Below are 17,875 nucleotides of genomic sequence, written 5' to 3' on the forward strand. Positions count from 1 at the left end.
TCCCAACTCCTGTACTCAATACTCTGACCAATAAAGGAAAGCATACCAAATGCCTTCTTCACTATCCTATCTACCTGCAACTCCACTTTCAAGGAGCTATGAACCTGCAGTCCAAGGTCTCTTTGTTCAGCAAACTCCCTAGGACCTTCACATGACATGTGCTTCCTTCTTATTCTTGACTAAACCCTCAATTTCTCTAAACATCCAGCATTCCCTATACCTACCAGCTTTGTCTTTCACCCTAACAGGAACATACTGTCTCTGGTCTCTCATTACCTCATTTCTGAAGGCTTCCCATTTTTCAGCTATCCGTTTACCTGCAAACATCTGCCCCAATCAACTTTTGAAAGTTCTGGCTAATACCATCAAAATTGGCTTTCCTCCAATATAAAATTTCAACTTTTAGATCCAGTCTATCCTTTTCCATCACAATTTTAAAACTAATAGAATTATGAACACTGGCCACTACGTGCTCCCCCCACTGATACCTCAGTCACCTGCCCTGCCTTATTTCCCAAGAGTAGGTCACGTTTTTCACCTCTAGTAGGTACATCCACATACTGAATCGGAAAATTGTCTTGTACACACTTAACAAATTCCTCTCCATCTAAATCCTTAATACTATGGCAGTCCCAGTCTATGTTTGGAAAGTTGAAATCCCCTTAACCATAACCACCCTACTATTCTTACAGTTAACTGAGATCTCCTTACAAATTTGTTTCTCAATTTCCCGCTGACTATTGGGGGTGGGGTGGAGTGGCAGGGGAAATCTCTAATACAATCCTAATATGGTGATCATCCCTTTCTTATTTTTCATTTCCACCTAAATAACTTCCCTTGACGTATTCCCAGGAATATCCTCCCTTAGCACAGCTGTAATGTTATCCCTAATCAAAAACACCACTCCCCCCTCCTCGCTTGCCCCCACATTCTATTTTTCCTATCACATGTATATCCTGGAACATTAAGCTGCCAGTCCTGTATACCTCTGAGCTACATCTCTGTAATTGCGATGATAACTCAGTCCCATGTTTGCAACCATGGCCTTAGTTCATCTTCCTTACCTGTTAGACCTCTTGCATTGAAATAAATGCAGTTTAATTTATCAGTCTTACTTTATTCTCTGCTTTGTTCCTGCCTGCCCTAATTGTTTGACTGACTCCTTCCCCAACTGTGCCAGTATCAGACTCCTCTCTTTCCTCACTATCTCCTTGGGTCCTAATCTCCACCTTACTAGTTTAAATTCTGCTGAGCACATCTTGCAAATCTCTCTGCCAATCTGTCCTTCCTATACAGATCACTTCTACCCCAGAAGAGATTACAAAGATCCAAAAATGTGAATCCTTCTCCCCTGCACCAGTTCCTCAGCCATGCATTCATCTGTTCTATCCTCCTATTCCTACCCTCACTAACTCATGACACCAGGAATAGTCCAGATATTACTGTGCTCAAGGATCTTTTTAAATTCTTGCCTAACTTCCTATATTCTGTCCTCAGAATCTCATCCTTTTCTGTTCCTATGTTGTTAGTTCTAATGTATACAAGATCTCCTGCTGGTCCTCTCCTGTTTGAGAATATTCTGCACCCTCTCTGAGATATCCTTGATTCTGGCACCAGGGAATCAGCACACCATCCTGATTTCTTGCTGTCGGCTGCAGAAACGACTGTCTGTGCCTCTGACTAGAGAGTCCCCTATCATAATAGATCGCTTGCAACCTGACGCACTCCTCGTTGCACTAGAGCCAGTCTCGGTATCAGAACCCTGGCTGTCTGTGCTCTATTCATGGCCTTTGCAAACCACCTAATTCTTCAAGGTGCAAAAACTCAAAGGCTGACAAAGAAAGTGAAGGAAATGAGTATGTGTCAGAAGGTTGTACCAGAGAAATTAATGGGGCATAAATTTGATAGTCTACAATCCAAAGTGTTGGAAGGGGTTTGATGTAGAGATAGAAGATGCATGGGTAACCATCTTCTAAAATTCCAAATCACTGAGATGAGGAGAAACCTCTTCAGCCAGAGGTAGTGATTCTGTGGAACTCTGCTACAGAAGTCAAGTTACTGAGTGTCTTTAAGACAGAGATTGTAGGTTCTTGATTGGTGAGGGAATCAAGGGTTATGTGGAGAAGGCAAGAGAATGGGGTTTAGAGACGTATCAGCCATGATCAATGGCAGAGCAGGCTGGATGGACCAAATGGCCTAATTCTGCTTCTACATCTGATCGTCTATGATCCATGGATTCTGGGATGATTTCTGCAGATTGGGAATTTGGAAATATCCCTCCATTATTTAGGGAACTACAGACCCTTCTAGCATATTCTGTATCCTAAAGGACATGATAAATAGACACATGGACAAAACAAATCTGACTGGCCATAGTCAGCATGAATTTGCAAATAGAAAATTATGTTCGATAAATTTGGAGTTTATTTTTTAAGGATGATACTAACAAAATTGGTATAGGGAAGTTTATGGATTTAGTAAATTTTGATTTTCAGAATTCTTTTGATAAAGCCCCCAACCCCCCACAGAAGATAGATGAGCAAAATTAAAACACATGGAATTTTTATGGAAGTTTTGATTGAGTCGTAGTCATAGTTATACAGCACAAAAACAGACTCTTCAGCCCAACCAGTCCATACCAAACACAATCCCAAACTAAACTAGTCCCACCTGCCTGCTCCTTGCCCATATCCCTCCAAACCTTTCCTATTCATATACTTATCCAAATGTCTTAAATATAATAACTGTAATAAAGCTGTAATAAATCTTTAAGTAAGCGTACAGTCTCAGGAGCAGTTGCAAGATCCACACTGTCCCTAGCCACCACTTTTCTGGGATGTGTTCCAGCTAAGCCTTACTCATATAGTTATTTATGATTAATGCAACATGGAAGCACTTTTTGTTTGGTTTAAAAAAAAAGGGAAAGCCATACTAGTCCTTATGTTGTTTGGCTAAAGAATACCAATTCATCCACTGCAGTCATAATGCTCATCCATTCCTGTCAACTGAACGCTGAATTCTTTAAATGCAACTTTAACAAGTCCTATCTAACTGCATTCTATGCACATCATTTCAAGCTCATCCAGAACTTAGGCACTTAATTATATTATAATTACTATATTATGGTAAATTCTGCTCCACAATTCCTTCTATCATTCCTCATCTCCATTCGCTCTTTGTCCACCAGTTTGTCGATTCAGAATTCTTGTCCTTGTTCCTTGAATCCCAAGCCAGTTATAGAGTCATAGGGAGGTACAGCATGGAAACAGTCTCTTCAGTCCAACTCATCCATGCTAACCAGATATCCTCAATTAATCTAGTCCCATTTGCCAGCGCTTGGCCCATGTTCCTCTAAATCCTTCCTATTCATGTACCCATCCAGATGTCTTATAAATGTTGTAATTGTACCACTTCCTCTGGCAGCTCAATCTATACATGCACTACCCACTGCTTGAAAAAGTTGCCCCTTACGTCCCTTTTATATCTTCCCCCTCTTATCCTAAACCTATGTCATCTAGTTCTGGAGCCCCCACCCCAGGGAAAAGACCTTGTCTGTTTACCCTATCCATGTCCCTCATGATTTTATAAACCTCTATAAGGTCACCCCTCAGCCTCCGATGCTTCAGGAAAAATAGCCTCAGCCTATTCGGCCTCTCCCTCTAGCTGGCAACATGCTTCTAGAACTTTTCTAAACCCTTTCAAGTTTCACAACATCTTTCCTTCTTTCTCACAGGAGGGAGACCAGAATTGCACGTAATATTCCAAAAGTGGCCTAAACAATGTCCTTTACAGTCGCAACTTGACCTCCCAACTTCTATACTCTTGATGAAGTTTGCAACAATATACTGGTCTTTTCTCATTTAATAGGTTTATTCACAGAAATTTGATTTGATTTATTGTTTAATTTGATTTATTGTAGTCACATGTACCTAAGTACAGGGAAAAGCTTTTTTTTGTGAGAGGTACAGGAAAATCATAGCAAACAAGGACATATAGATCATAGGGTGCTTAGACAGAGTGAGGTATACAAGATTACAGCTGTGTAGGAGGTGTGCAAAGCAAGATCAACATTAGCAAGGTCAACATTATTTGAAGTTAGAGAGGTCCATTCATCAGTCTAATAACGGCAAGGAAGAAGCTTGATTAGGAAAAGTCAGCATGGCTTTGTGTGAGGAGATCAGACCTCTCAAATCATTAGAGTTCTTTGATGAAGTGACCAAGAAGGTTGATGAGGGCAGGGTGGGGTAGACGTAGTCTATATGGATTTCCATAAGGCCTTCGATAAGGTTCCACATGTTAGGCTGTTCTGGAAGGTTAGATTGCATGGAATCCAGGGGCAAGCTGGCAAATGGATACACAATTGACTTGATTGTAGGAAGCAGAGGGTAATAATGGAAGGATGCTTGTCGGACTGGAGGCCTGTGACTAGTGGAGTGTCTCAGGGTCGGTGCTGGGCCCCTTGCTGTTTGTTATCTATATCAATAATGATTTAGATGAGAATGTGCAAGGCATGATTGGTAAGTTTGCAGATGACACTAAAATAGGAGAAATCATGGACAGTGAGTAAGGTTATCAGAAACTGCAGTAGGACCTAGATCAGCTGGGGAAGTGGGCCAAGAAATGGGAAATTGGGTTTAATACAGATAGAGAGAAAGTGAGGGCTGCAGATGCTGGAGATCAGAGCTGAAAATGTGTTGCTGGAAAAGCGCAGCAGGTCAGGCAGCATCCAAGGAACAGGAGAATCGACGTTTCGGGCATAAGCCTTTCTTCCTGAAGAAGGGCTTATGCCCGAAACGTCGATTCTCCTGTTCCTTGGGTGCTGCCTGACCTGCGCTTTTCCAGCAACACATTTTCAGCTTTAATACAGATAGGTCTGGGTGTGCACACAACTTTCTTAGTTTCTTGCTGTCCTAGGCAGAGCAGTTGCTGTACCAGGCTGTTATACACCTCGATAGAATACTTTCTGTGGTGTATCTATAAAAGTTGGTGAGGGTCCTTTATAGACATGCTGAATTTCCTAATCCGCCTAAGGAAGAAGAGAAAATGTAATTTCATATATCTACTTTGTACTAAACAGCCTAGTAACCCAGCAGTCCTCTTTATTTTGTTTCAATATATTAATCCAAACAGTGAAACCGAATTGAACAAAAAATAAATAGATGGCAGTCCCTTAAAGGAACAAAAATTAAATGTCACTGGTTACTGGGAGTTGAATGCATGTGAACTGCCAGAACAATAACCTCTGATAGTGACATTACCACAATACCACCACCTTCCCATCCATTTCTCAATTCAACATTTCTAATCAACCTGTTCTGATGTGATATGATGCATGCCTGGAGCAGGTGGGACCATATCAGCTGCTATTTCTGAGTAGCACTGCATCACAAGGGTCCCTTCAGTCTCTTTTAGGTACTCTCTCAAAGATATTTTTAATCAACATGGTGGAGGGGCGACACGGTGGCTCAGTGGTTAGCACTGCTGCCTCACAGCACCAGGGTCCCAGGTTCGATTCCAGCCTCGGGCAACTGTCTGTGTGGAGTTTGCACATTCACCCCATGTCTGTGTGGGTTTCCTCTGGTTGCTCCGGTTTCCTCCCACAATCCAAAGATGTGCAGATCAGGTGAATTGGCCATGCTAAATTGTCCATAGTGCTAGGTGCATTAGTCAGAGGGGGGTGGGTTACTCTTCAGAGGGTAGGTGTGGACTTGTTGGGCCAAAGGACCTGTTTCTACATTGTAGGGAATCTAATCTAAACACATCTCTGGAGCAGGTGGGACTTGAACCTGGCCTCCTGGCTCAGAGATGTGATATTAAATAAAGCCATTCACCCATGTATCTTAACAATAAGTCATGTACGATTAACAGTCCTCATTCTTAAATCCTTCTGCAGCCTCCTTTTAATCTATTGCTGCAATTTTGACATCCCACTTCCCCAGCTGATCAAGGTCCTACTGCAATTTCTGATAACCTTACTTACTGTCCATGATTTCTCCTGTTTAAGTGTCATCTGCAAACTTACCAATCATGCCTTGCACATTCTCATCTAAATCATTATTGATATAGATAACAAACAGCAAGGGGCCCAGCACTAACCCTGAGACACTCCACTAGTCATAGACCTCCAGTCCGACAAGCATCCTTCCATTGTTACCCTCTGCTTCCTTTTAATCTATTACTGCAATTTTGACATCCCAACTTCTGGTGCATTCCACCTTCTATGTTTTGATGCAAGAGCTTTTAGTCAGAGAAATGGTGGGGGTGGTTGGGGGTTGACTAATGGGTGTAGTTTTGGAAGAGACAAAAGAGATGCTGCAAAATGGTGAAAAGGAACTAAGAGAAGGCTTGAGTGTTGACTATGAATGGAAAAATAGTTGCCTTCCAGTTTGCAAAAAAGAATTAAGGGCTAAATATATGTGTGTAAATGCATGGAGTATAATGAACAAAACTGGGGAACTGAAAGCAGAAATTGCTCTGGGGGATATGACATAGCTGCAGAAACTTTAGCTCAAGCCAGAACATGACTGAATACTTAACATCTTGGGTTATAACCTTTTTAAGCATAAACAGAGTGGGTAAAAAACAGTCGTGATCAAAGATAGTATCGTAGCCCTTGAATAAGATGCAGTACCTGAATTAGAATCTATGTGGTTAGATGTGAGAAATGGGAAGGGAGCACTGACCTTGTTAGATATTTATTTTGGACCTACAAATACTGGGGCACAAGTAGTAGAGAGCAATTGTAGGTAGATAATGGAAACCTACAAGGGAGGTAGAATTGTGATACCTGGTGATTTCAATTATCCTAGGATAGATTGGATAGTAGGTAGGGTGTGGGGCATAGAAAAGGAGAAATTCCTGTCACGTGTAGGAGAACTTTCTGTTACAGTACATTTACACTCCTACCAGGGATGAAGCTATGCTGGCTCTAGTCCCAGGAAATGAGACAGGCCAAGTGGAGAACATCAGAGTAAGGGACATTTGGTAAGTAGCAATTATAATGTAATAAGGTTCAATATTAAGTTGGAAAGGGATAAAAATCAGTAAAGGATTAAGATCACAGATTGGAAAAGAGCAGATTTTAGGGGTCTAAGATTGGACTGGAGCAAGTTGATTGGAAATGCATTTTGGTAGATAAACAGTGGATGATAAAGGGGGACTTTCAAAAGAGATGAATAGGATGTAAACTAGGTACATGTCCATGACAAATAAATACAGGGTATCTAAAGCTAGAGGATGCTGGATGGCTAAGTATACGGATGAGAAACTAAGGAAGAGAAAGGAGACATTAGACGCAAACCATAATAATAATAGAAATCCAGAAAAGGTTTGCAAATACAGGAGAGGGGCTAAGGCTGGAATAAGGAAGGCTAAGAGGAAGCATGAGGAAAGAATGCCAGAGGGCTCTCAAACAAATAGCAAAATGTTCTTCAAATGTATTTATAGTAAAGATTAATGATGGATAGAGTGGGTCCAGAAGGAATAAGCTGGGTAAGTTGCTCACTGAAGCAAGGGAACGGTAGAGGTACTAAGTGAGTACTTTGCATCTATCTTTGTCACCATTTTCTAATTTGGTAACAGCCCAGTTGAAAATGTGAGTATCACAGTATGGTGATAGATAAAGAAGAGATGCTAAAAAGGGTGGCAGCACTCCAGTGAAGAACTTGCTATGCCTGGAAGAGATGCATCCTAGATTACTGAGAGTGGTAAGCGAGTAAATTGCGGAGTTTCTGACTGAAATTTTCCAGGCCTTTCTGAATTCAGGATCAGTACTGGAGGACTGCACACGTGACTCTCTTGTTTATGAAAGGGACAAAGGATGACCCAGAAAATTACAGACCTGTCACATTGATGCCAATAATGGGAAAAATGGAGACCACAATACCGAATAAGATAAATAAGCACTTAGAGAAAAACAAGTTGATGCTAGGCAATTAACATGACTTTGTCAAGGGCAGGTCATGTCTGACAAATTTATTTGAGCTCTTTTGATGAGGTGACAGAGGCAGTGGATGAGGGTAGTGCTGTGGATGTTGTATATTTGGACTTTCAGAAAACATTTGATACGATAGATTTGTTAGCAAATTAGAAATGTTTGGGATTGATGGATCCTTGGCAGCATGGATTAGAAGTTGGTTAAAATATAAGAAACAGATGGTAGGTAGAGATAGACATTTCTCAGACTAGAGATGAGTTGAAAGTGGTGTTCCCCAGGGATCAGTGTCAGGTCTCTTGCTTTTTCAGATTTGTACAAACTATTTGGAGATGGCTGTTGAGGTTAAAATCTCTAAATTTGCAGGTGGTACTAAGCTAGGGAGAATAGTGAATTGTGAGTAAAATGTTGAGTGACTTTAGAGGGACATTGACAAGTTGGCCAAATGAGCAGACATATGATGGATGAATGTCAATGCAGCCAAATGTAAGGTCATGCATTTACACAGCATGATGGCTCAGTGGTTAGCACTGGTCAGGTGAATTGGCCATGCTAAATTGCCCGTAGTGTTAGGTGCAGGGGTAAATGTAGGGGAATGGGTCTGGGTGGGTTGCGCTTCGGCAAGTCGGTGTGGACTTGTTGGGCCGATGGGCCTGTTTCCACACTAAGTAATCTAATCTAATTAATCCTGCTGCCTCACAGCGCCAGGGACCCAGGATCAATTCCCACCTCGGGCGACTGTCTGTGTGGAGTTTGCACATTCTCCCCGTGTTTGCGTGGGCTTCCTCCTGGTTTCCTCCCACAATCCAAAAATGTGCAGGTTAGGTGAATTGGTCACGCTAAATTGCCCATAGTGTTAGGTACATTAGTCAGGGGTAAATGTAGGGAAATAGGACTGGGTGGGTGCTCTTCGGAGGTTCGGTGTGGACTTATTGGGCCAAAGGGCCTGTCTCCATACTGTAGGAAATCTAATCTTAAAAAAAAGAAACTTGGAGAGACAGTACAGGCTAAATGGTATGACTTTGAGGGTAGTACAGGAGCAGAGAGACCTCTTGATTCATGTAAGTAATTCCACAGAGGTGGCCTGCAAGTTGAAACAGTTGTTAGGATGCTTGGGTTTATAGACGGGCATAAAAGCAAAGACATATTGCTATACCTATACAAAGGTTTTTTATGCGTGGAACATGGACGTTGCTGGCTAGCCAGCATTTATTACCCATCCCTAGTTGCGCTTGAGAATGTGGTGATGAGGTGCCTTCTTAAACCACTGCAGTCCACATGTACGTTAACCAACAATACCCTCCGGGAGAGAATTCCAAGATTTTGACCCAAATCGTTGGTCAATCACATTTTGAGTTTAGGTTCAGTTTTGAGCATTTTTATTTCACTTAAGGAAGGATGTTCATGCTCTGGAGAGCGTGCAAAAATGATTAACTAGAATGATACCAGACATGAGAGATTTTGGGTATAAGGAAAGTGTAAAGAAATTGAGCTTGTTCACTTTGGAACAGAGAAGATTAAGAGGTGACCTTTTTGAGGTGTTCAAAATTATGAACAATTTTATTGAAGACTTCCACACTGTTGAGGACAGGGTATTTATCTTGTTTATTATATTTCATTCACAGACTTTAAAGTATTTGTCCAAAACGCCATGCAAACATCAGACACCAGAAATTGTAACCACGTTTCTTAGAGCTATGCTTCCACAAAGACTGACCAAGTAAGTACAGCTATCCACTTCACACTATTTTTTTTCATTGGAATATCTAAGTAAACAAATATTTTTATAGGCAAATTTCTAAGTCTTTATGATTCCAAACTGACTGATTTATGACCTTACAACACTCTACTTTTATTTTAGTCAATAACTAAGAATTCTTGTTGTTGTTCATTGTTCATCATATTTTAAAGGTTTTTGGGAGGTCAGCTCAGGATATTTTTTGGTCTTTGAAACTTAAAAATAAAAAATGTGATGTTCACATTTTTTTTTCTGGGGATGGAAGCATTGCTGGCAAAGCCACCATTTATTTCGACTTAGTTACTGGAAAGGAACAGAGATATAAATCTAATTTGACATGATCTATGACTTGGAATAGAACTTGCAGGCTTGTGTCCTCCGTGATGGTAGCTCTTTACTGTTTAGAAGATGCAGTGTAAGAGTCTTGGTGAGTTGCTGCAGTGTATCTTGTGATTTGCACAAAAATAAAAAACATGAAATGAAAATTCACCCAGATGCTAAAGGCATCACATCGGCATTCTTCAGGGAAAGTTGAGAATGAGTATGATTTCGCAGTGAGAAGAGAAGTTTGGTACAGTGTAAGATTGACCAAAAGGAGGACAAAAAAATCATATTGTTAGCTTATATGTGACTATTTCTCTGTAGGACACTGTAAAACTTGTATCCTTGAGTATTGCGTGTTCCTGAACATATGCTAAGCTGTCATTTTTTTTTTAAATGCCAAGATACACAGCAAGAATTGGCACCAGATGGAATTGATATGTTCCAAATTGGATGCAGTGTGTAATAAAAAGTTGAAAACAAAATTCAATTTACTAAATTTCAATTACACTTCATCCTACTGTCTTGTAGTTGTACGTAAATCTGCAAGATTGCCAGTCTTGTTCTGATATTCCACATTGGCATACAATGAAAAAAGTAAAAGGGAAATATTGGGCAGATAGTATCTTGCATATAATTTTTTCTGAGTTCCTAAGATAAGATCTAGTGGTCATACAAGATGAAAAGGTTGAGAGGTTACAATCTTCATTAGACCTGCGAGAGCTGCTGACAAGCAGCTCTTTCCACTGTTGGCTGCACTATACAATGTAAACAACATAACTAATTTTTTATTCCGGCTACAGCAGAGCCTGCCTTTTCATTGTCTTTCAAAACCCTATCCAGAGTTGTGAGCTCAACATTTAATGGAGAATGAGCTTGGACACAAAATTGGAATGGAGAATGATGGTTGGGAACTTGGAGTGTGATGCAGCTTTACTTTGATGAAGCCAATGCGTAAAATATTACTATTTTTTGAGACATTGTATTGGCTCATTGCCAAACTTTTCGATGAATATTGCTCTTCAGCCAACCAGAGTTGTACTTTACAGATGTGATTGTGACTGGATAATTTAGTAAAATTCAATAGAAGTGTCAAAACTTGCAAGTAATCTGGATAACATTCTTCGAAAACCATCTTATGTAATTTATATGGATAGTTGGCTGGCTTAGTGATAAAGAATTGAAGTCATCAAGAAGATTTTCCACTGATAATATTCACTTTGGAATAGTTTTATGAATACCAATATAATGGAAGGTAGAACTTCTGATGCAGGCTCATGCACTCTTTGGAGGGACTTATCCTGTATTAATCTTCTCCACTTAGCTCTCCTCATCTGGGTCTCTAAATAGTTGTTAGCATGTGACAGCAGCCACACCCCACTAAATTATTTTGACAAGCAAGCTAAATCAAATAAGGATAGCTATCAGGTCTCCTACCCATGGAAATGAAGGCTAATGCAGGTGGACAAGAATAATCTAGGGTCTAACGGTCTTTAAATGAGAGTCAGCACCATGTTGTGGAATGTGTAGAGCTTGACAAGAGACGTCCAGGTTCCACAATCCATCCAGATCTATTTTCAACAGACTCCCCTTAACATTGACTACAGTAGGTTGGATTGGAAGAGCAAAGCTGATGATGTGCATATTTCCCTGCCTTTAATCAATTCATATGCAAATCATGTTCATCTATCGGTCATCTGTCAGAAGTCCTGTGGTAATGGTTGAGTGATATAGCAGATGTGGATTCCCTGAGAGCTATCATGGTGAATCTGCACACGGGCAACGTAAGCCATAGAATCGCTTTTCACTGGAAGGGATCAGAGATGGAACTTCACTGCCCCCGATTAACTGAGTAGCTCTTTTCAGGACCATGCTGTTCACTTAGAGTCATAGAGCATGGAAACAGATCTTTCGGTCCAACTAGTCTATGTGAATATAATTCCAAACTAAACTAGTCCAACCTGCTTGTTCCAGGCCCATGACCCTCCAAACCTTTCCTATTCACGTATCTATCCATATGTCTCTTAAATGTTTCCCACTACTTTCCCATGAAGTTCATTCCACACACAAACCATCCTCTGTGTAAAACATTTGCATCGTATGTTTTTAAATCTCTCTCCTCTCACCTTAAAAATGTGCCCCCTCATTTTGAAATCTCCATCCTAGAGAAAAGACAACAACCATTAACTGTATCTATACCTCTCATTATTTTATTAACTTCTTTCAGATTGCCTATCAAACTGCTACGCTCCAGTGAAATAAGTCCCAGCCTGTCCAGCCTTACTTTATAACTCAAACCTTCCATACCCAGCAACATCCTGTAAATCTCTTCTGAACCCCCTCCAGCTTGATAATATCCCTCCTATAACTGGGCGACCAGAACTGGATACAGTATTCCAGAAGAGGCCTCACCAATGTCCTGTACAACCTCAACATAACTTCACAAATCATATATTCAAAGGACTGAACAATGAAGGCAAACGTGCCAAACACCTTTTTAACCACGCTGTTTATATGTGATATAAGCTTCAAATAATTCTGTACCTGCACCCTTAGGTCCCTCTGTTCTACAACACTGCCCAAGGCCTACCGTGAATTATATAAGCCCTACCTTTGTACCAAAATGCAATACTTCCCACTTATCCAGATTGAATTCCATCTGCCATTTTTCAGTCCCTTGACCCATTTGATCAAGATCCCTTTATAATCTTAGAAAACCTTCTTCACTGTCTCCTATGCCACCAATTTTGGTGTTGTCCACAAACTTAGTTACCCCCTTGCTCTTAATGTATTTGTAGAATCTTTTTGGATTATTCTTACCCTTATCTGCCAATGCTATCCCACAAACCCTCTTTGCAGGAGCATTCTTAAAAGAAAAATCAGGAAGGCATTCTGTATTGAATAAGAGATTCAATTGAAGCAGGTTATCTCTATCTAAATTAAAATGCTCTTTTATTCTTGACTCAAACCTCAAGATCTTTATTCATCCATTGTTCCTTAATCTGATCAGTTTTACCCTTCACTCTAACAAGAACAATGCTTCTGTACTCTCATTATCACACTCTTGAATGCATCCCACTTGTCAGATGTCCTTTTACTTGCGAACAATCTACTTCAAACAACTTTTAGAAGTTCCTATCTCATAGCATTAAAATTTGCCATACTCCAATTAAAAGCTTGAACTTCTATGGAAGGCTTATCCTTTTCCATAACCATTTTGAAACTAACAGAATTATGATCACTAAACCCGAAGTGTTCACCTACTTTTACATCAGTCACCTGCCCTGCCTTTTTGCCCAAACGAAGGCCTGATTTTGCTCATTCTCTAGTAAAAGCACCCACATATTGATAAAGAAAAATTTCTTGAACACGTTTGACTCATTCTTCACCATTCAAACCTTTAACACTATGGTAGTTCCAGTCAACATTTGGAAAATTAAAACCCCATTATTACAACCTTCTTATGCTTACATGTCTCTGAGATCTCCCTAAATATTTGTTTCTCAATTTTCCTCTTACTACTAGGGGACTTATAGTACAATCCCATCAAAGTGATTGTTCCTTTCTTATTTGTAATTTCTACCCATATATTTTCACTGGATATATCAGAAATATCTTTCCTAACTATAGCAGTAATATATTCCTTAATCAAAAATGCTAACCCCACCTTTCTTGCCTCCTTTTCTATCCTTCCTATAGGAATATTGAGTTGTCAGTCTTGTTCATTTCTCAACCAGGTGTCTGTAAGAGCTATGATGTCCCAGTCCCATGTTCTTAAACATGCCCTGAGTTCATTAGCCTTTCTTGTAAGACCCTTTGTATTGAAATAAATGCTACTTAGTAAACTCTTCAGTATAACAGCACCTTCCAAACCTGGTACCTAAAAAGACAACTGTAACAGATGCATGAGGACACCATCACCTGAATATTCACCTTCAGGCTGTAAATCGTCTGAATTGAAACCAGTTAAGACCATAAGAAATAGGAACGGGAGTAGGCCATTTGTCCCCTCAAACCTGCTCTGCCATTTAATAGCATTCTTTGTGTCCACTTTCCTGCACTAACCCCATACCCCTTGATTCCCCTACGAATCAAGAATCTATCGATCTATCTCAGCCTCATGTATACAAAGACTCTGCCCCACAGCTCTCTGTGATAAGGAGTTCCAAATAATTGCAACTCTCTGAGAGAAGAAATTCCTCCTCATCTCAGTCTTAAATGAGCCCTCGACCTGGCTCATTTGAACCTAGATCTGGCCCTAGACCATTCCCTGAGGGGAAACATCCTCTCAGCATTTACCCAATCAAGCCCCTTAAGAATCCTATATGTTTCAATGAAAACTCCTCCCATTCTTCTAAACACCAGTGAGTAGAGATGCAACTTGTTTAGCCTTTGCTTGTAAGACAATCCCTCCATACCAGGTATCACTTTGGTGCAGCGACAAAATCTTGAATCTCCCTCCATAACAGCACTGTGGATGTACCTACTCCATATGGGCTGCGGTGGTTCAAGAAGGTGGCTCACTATCATTTTCTCAGGAGAAAGGTGGTGATAGTCTGGTGGTATTATCACGAGAGTATTAATCCAAAGAGCCAGGTATTGTTCCGGAGACCTAGGTTTCAATCCTACCATGGCAAATATTGAAATTTGAATTTTATATTTTAAAAAAATCTGGAATTAAGAGTCTGAAACCATTGTCAATTGGGTCACTAATGTCCTTTAGGGAAGGGAACTGCTGTCTTTAATTGGTCTGACTGACATGTGACTCCAGACCCACAACAATGTGGTTGGCTCTTAACTGCCAACTGGGCAATTAAGGATGAGCAATGAATGCTGATCTAGCCAGTGATGCACACATCCTATGAAAGATTTTTAAATAATGGGCTAGAAAATGTGCCTAAAACATGATATACTTCACTTCTATAGCCAGGGCAAAGTTGGCAGGTATCCCGTCACCACAATTGTATTTCATTCCAAACCGGTAAAGTCTGGCACGGTGGCACAGTGGTTAGTACTGCTGCCTCACAGTGCCAGAGACCCGGGTTCAATTCCCGACTCAGGAGTTTGCACATTCTCCCCGTGTCTGCGTGGGTTTTCTTCGGGTGCTCTGGTTTCCTCCCACAGTCCAAAGATGTGCCGGTCAGGTGAATTGGCCATGCTAAATTGCCCGTAGTGTTAGGTAAAGGGGTAAATGTAGGGGAATGGGTGGGTTGCGCTTCAGCGGGTCAGTGTGGACTTGTTGGGCCGAAGGGCCTGTTTCCATGCTGTAAGTAATCTAATCTAATCTAATCATGGTGCATGGAACATAGGGTCATAGAATGAAACAGCATGGAAACAGTCCAATTCATGTGCATCCTCAAGGACAATTGCACAGCTGACTGACTAGAAGTAGAACTGCTCTTGTCTGCACAGCTGGTTAGGCGTTACACCTACATCATTGCCCTCAGTGAGACTGAGAACGGCCAACTCCGGGAAACCGATACAGGTTATACATTCGTCATTGAGCCACAAAATAGTTACAATGCAGGAATACATTTGGTCACAAAAATAGAAATTGTTGGAAAAGCTCAGCAGGTCTGGCCGTATCTATGGAGAGAAATCAGAGTTAATGTTTCCGGTCGAGTGACCTGTCCTCTGAACTGGTGATAACTAGGAAAGTGTCAGTTTATAAGCAGAAGATAGGGTGGGGGGAGGGGGTAATGAGTAAATGGTAGGTGGGGATAGAGCCCAAAGAGAGAGAAGAGCAATTGGACAGACAAAGGAGTAGATAATGATCTGGTTAGGAGGGTGATTAGCTATTAATGGAGACTATTAGTGGCTGACAATGGATTGTGTGTAATAGCAGACTATGTGATAACAGGGCTTAGTGTGTAGCAGTTGGGTGAAGGACGAAGGAGAGCTCAAGCCATAAATTTATTTTACTTGATATTGAGTCTGGAAGACTGCGAGGTCCCCAAGCAGAAAATGCGGTGTTGTTCTTCCAGCTTGTACTGACCTTTGCTGGAGCATTGCAGCAAGCCTGAGACAGAAATATTGGCCGGGAACAGGGGGGTGTGTTGAAGCAGCAGGCATCTGGAAGTTCAAGGTTTTTTTTTTCGGGCAGAACGCAAGTGTTCAGTGAAGCAGTCGCCCGGCCTGCACTTCGTTTCCCTAATGTGGTAGGCACCACATTGTGGGCAATGTATGCAGTAAACTAGATTGTGTGAAGTGCAGGTAAAGCGCTGCTTCGCCTGGAAGGTGTGCTTGGGCCCTTGGATACTGAGGGAGGAAGGAACTAAACGGATAGGTGTTACAAATTCTGCGGTTGCAGCGGAAGGTGTCATGAGGCTGTGGGGGTGTTGGGAGTGAAGGAAGAATAGACCAAGGTGTCCTGGAGGGAATGGTTCCTGCAGAAGTTTGACAAGGGAGGGGAGAGCAATATGTGTCTGGTAGTGGCATTTTACTTGAGGTGGCAGAAATGGTGCTTAATGATCCTGTGAATGTGGATGCTGGTGGAATGGTAGGGAAGGGCAAGGGAGAACCCTATCACTGTTGTGGCGGGAAGAGAGGAGGTGAAGGTCGAAATGCAGGAGATGGGTCAGATCAACTGAGGGCTCTGTGGACAACAATGCTGGGGAATCTTCTGTTGAGGAAGAAGATGAACAATGACAACGGAGCCTCTGAAAGTTGGCATCATTAGAACAAATGTGATGGAGGAACTGGGAGAACGGAATAGAGTTTTTACAGGAAGCACGGTGCAAGGATTTATAGTGCAGGGAACTGTGGGAGTCGGTGGGTTTATAGTGGAAATTGGTAGCCTATCTATCCCCAGACATGGAAACAGATGTCGAGGAAGGGAAGGAGGAGTCTGAGATGGCCATGTGGTCCATGTGTCTGCATTTACTCTTCAACTGAGTCTCTCACTCAATGCCATTCTTCTGCCGTTCCCCAAAAAACTGCGCGTTCTTTCCTTTTAGAATAACTAACTAATATCCTTTTGAACACCTCAATTTAACCTGCCTCCAATACAATCTCAGATAGTGCATTCAAGATCCTAACCACTCACTGCATTTTCTCCTAATCACTGTTGCTTTTACTAATTTAAATCCGTGCCCTCTTGTTCTCGATCCTTTCGTGAGTGGGAACATTTTTTTCCCTACTTACTCTGTACATATATAGAGTCATACAGCTTGGAAACAGACCCTTCAGTCCAACTCAACTGCGCTGACCAGATATCCAAATCTGACCACCTCCCATTTGCCAGCATATCCCTCTAATCCATTCCTATTCATACCCATCCAGATGCCTTTTAAATGTCAAAATTATACCCAACTCCACCACTTCCTCTGACAGCTTGTTCTATCTACGCACCACCATCTGTGTGAAAACGTTACCCCTGACATCATTTTTAAATCTTTTTCCTCTCGCCTTCTATCTATATTCTCTAGTTTTGAACTCCCCCACCCTAGGAAAAAGACCTGGGCTATTCACCCTAGCCATTCCCCTCATAATTTGAGAAATCTCTATTAGGTCACCCTTCATTCTCCACTACAGGGAAAAAAGCCTCAGCCTATTCAGCCTCTCCCTATAACTCAAACTATCTAATCCCTACAGCATCCTTGTAAGACCTCTGCACCTTCTCAAGTTTAACAACATCTTCCTTAGAAAAGCATGATCTTGAATATTTCATTTGGATCTCCTCTGAGAGTTCTCTTCTGCAAGGAGAACAATTTAACTTCTTTGATGTATCAACATAACTGAAATTCCTCATCACTGGGACTTTCTCATAAACTCTTCTGCAATCTCTACAGTACTTTCACGTCCTTCCTGAAGGGCGATACCCAGAACTGGATGCAGTACTCCAGCTGAGGCAGAACTAGTCTTGTATAGTTTAGAACATTACC

The 17,875-nt window shown here is 41.3% G+C and overlaps 1 protein-coding gene across 1 annotated transcript in view; it reads left to right on the forward strand.

Annotated features, from left to right (window-relative positions):
- The window catches only part of LOC122564055 (calcitonin gene-related peptide-receptor component protein), a 98,100-nt gene that overhangs the window by 21,207 nt on the left and 59,018 nt on the right, over positions 1–17,875 (forward strand). Inside the window, exon 4 of the mRNA XM_043718530.1 lies at positions 9,559–9,653. Within this exon, the coding sequence (XP_043574465.1) occupies positions 9,559–9,653 (95 nt within the window). The remainder of the gene's footprint in view (positions 1–9,558; positions 9,654–17,875) is intronic.

The sequence above is a fragment of the Chiloscyllium plagiosum genome, chromosome 28 (genome assembly GCF_004010195.1).
Source record: "Chiloscyllium plagiosum isolate BGI_BamShark_2017 chromosome 28, ASM401019v2, whole genome shotgun sequence".
Lineage (NCBI taxonomy): Eukaryota > Metazoa > Chordata > Chondrichthyes > Orectolobiformes > Hemiscylliidae > Chiloscyllium > Chiloscyllium plagiosum.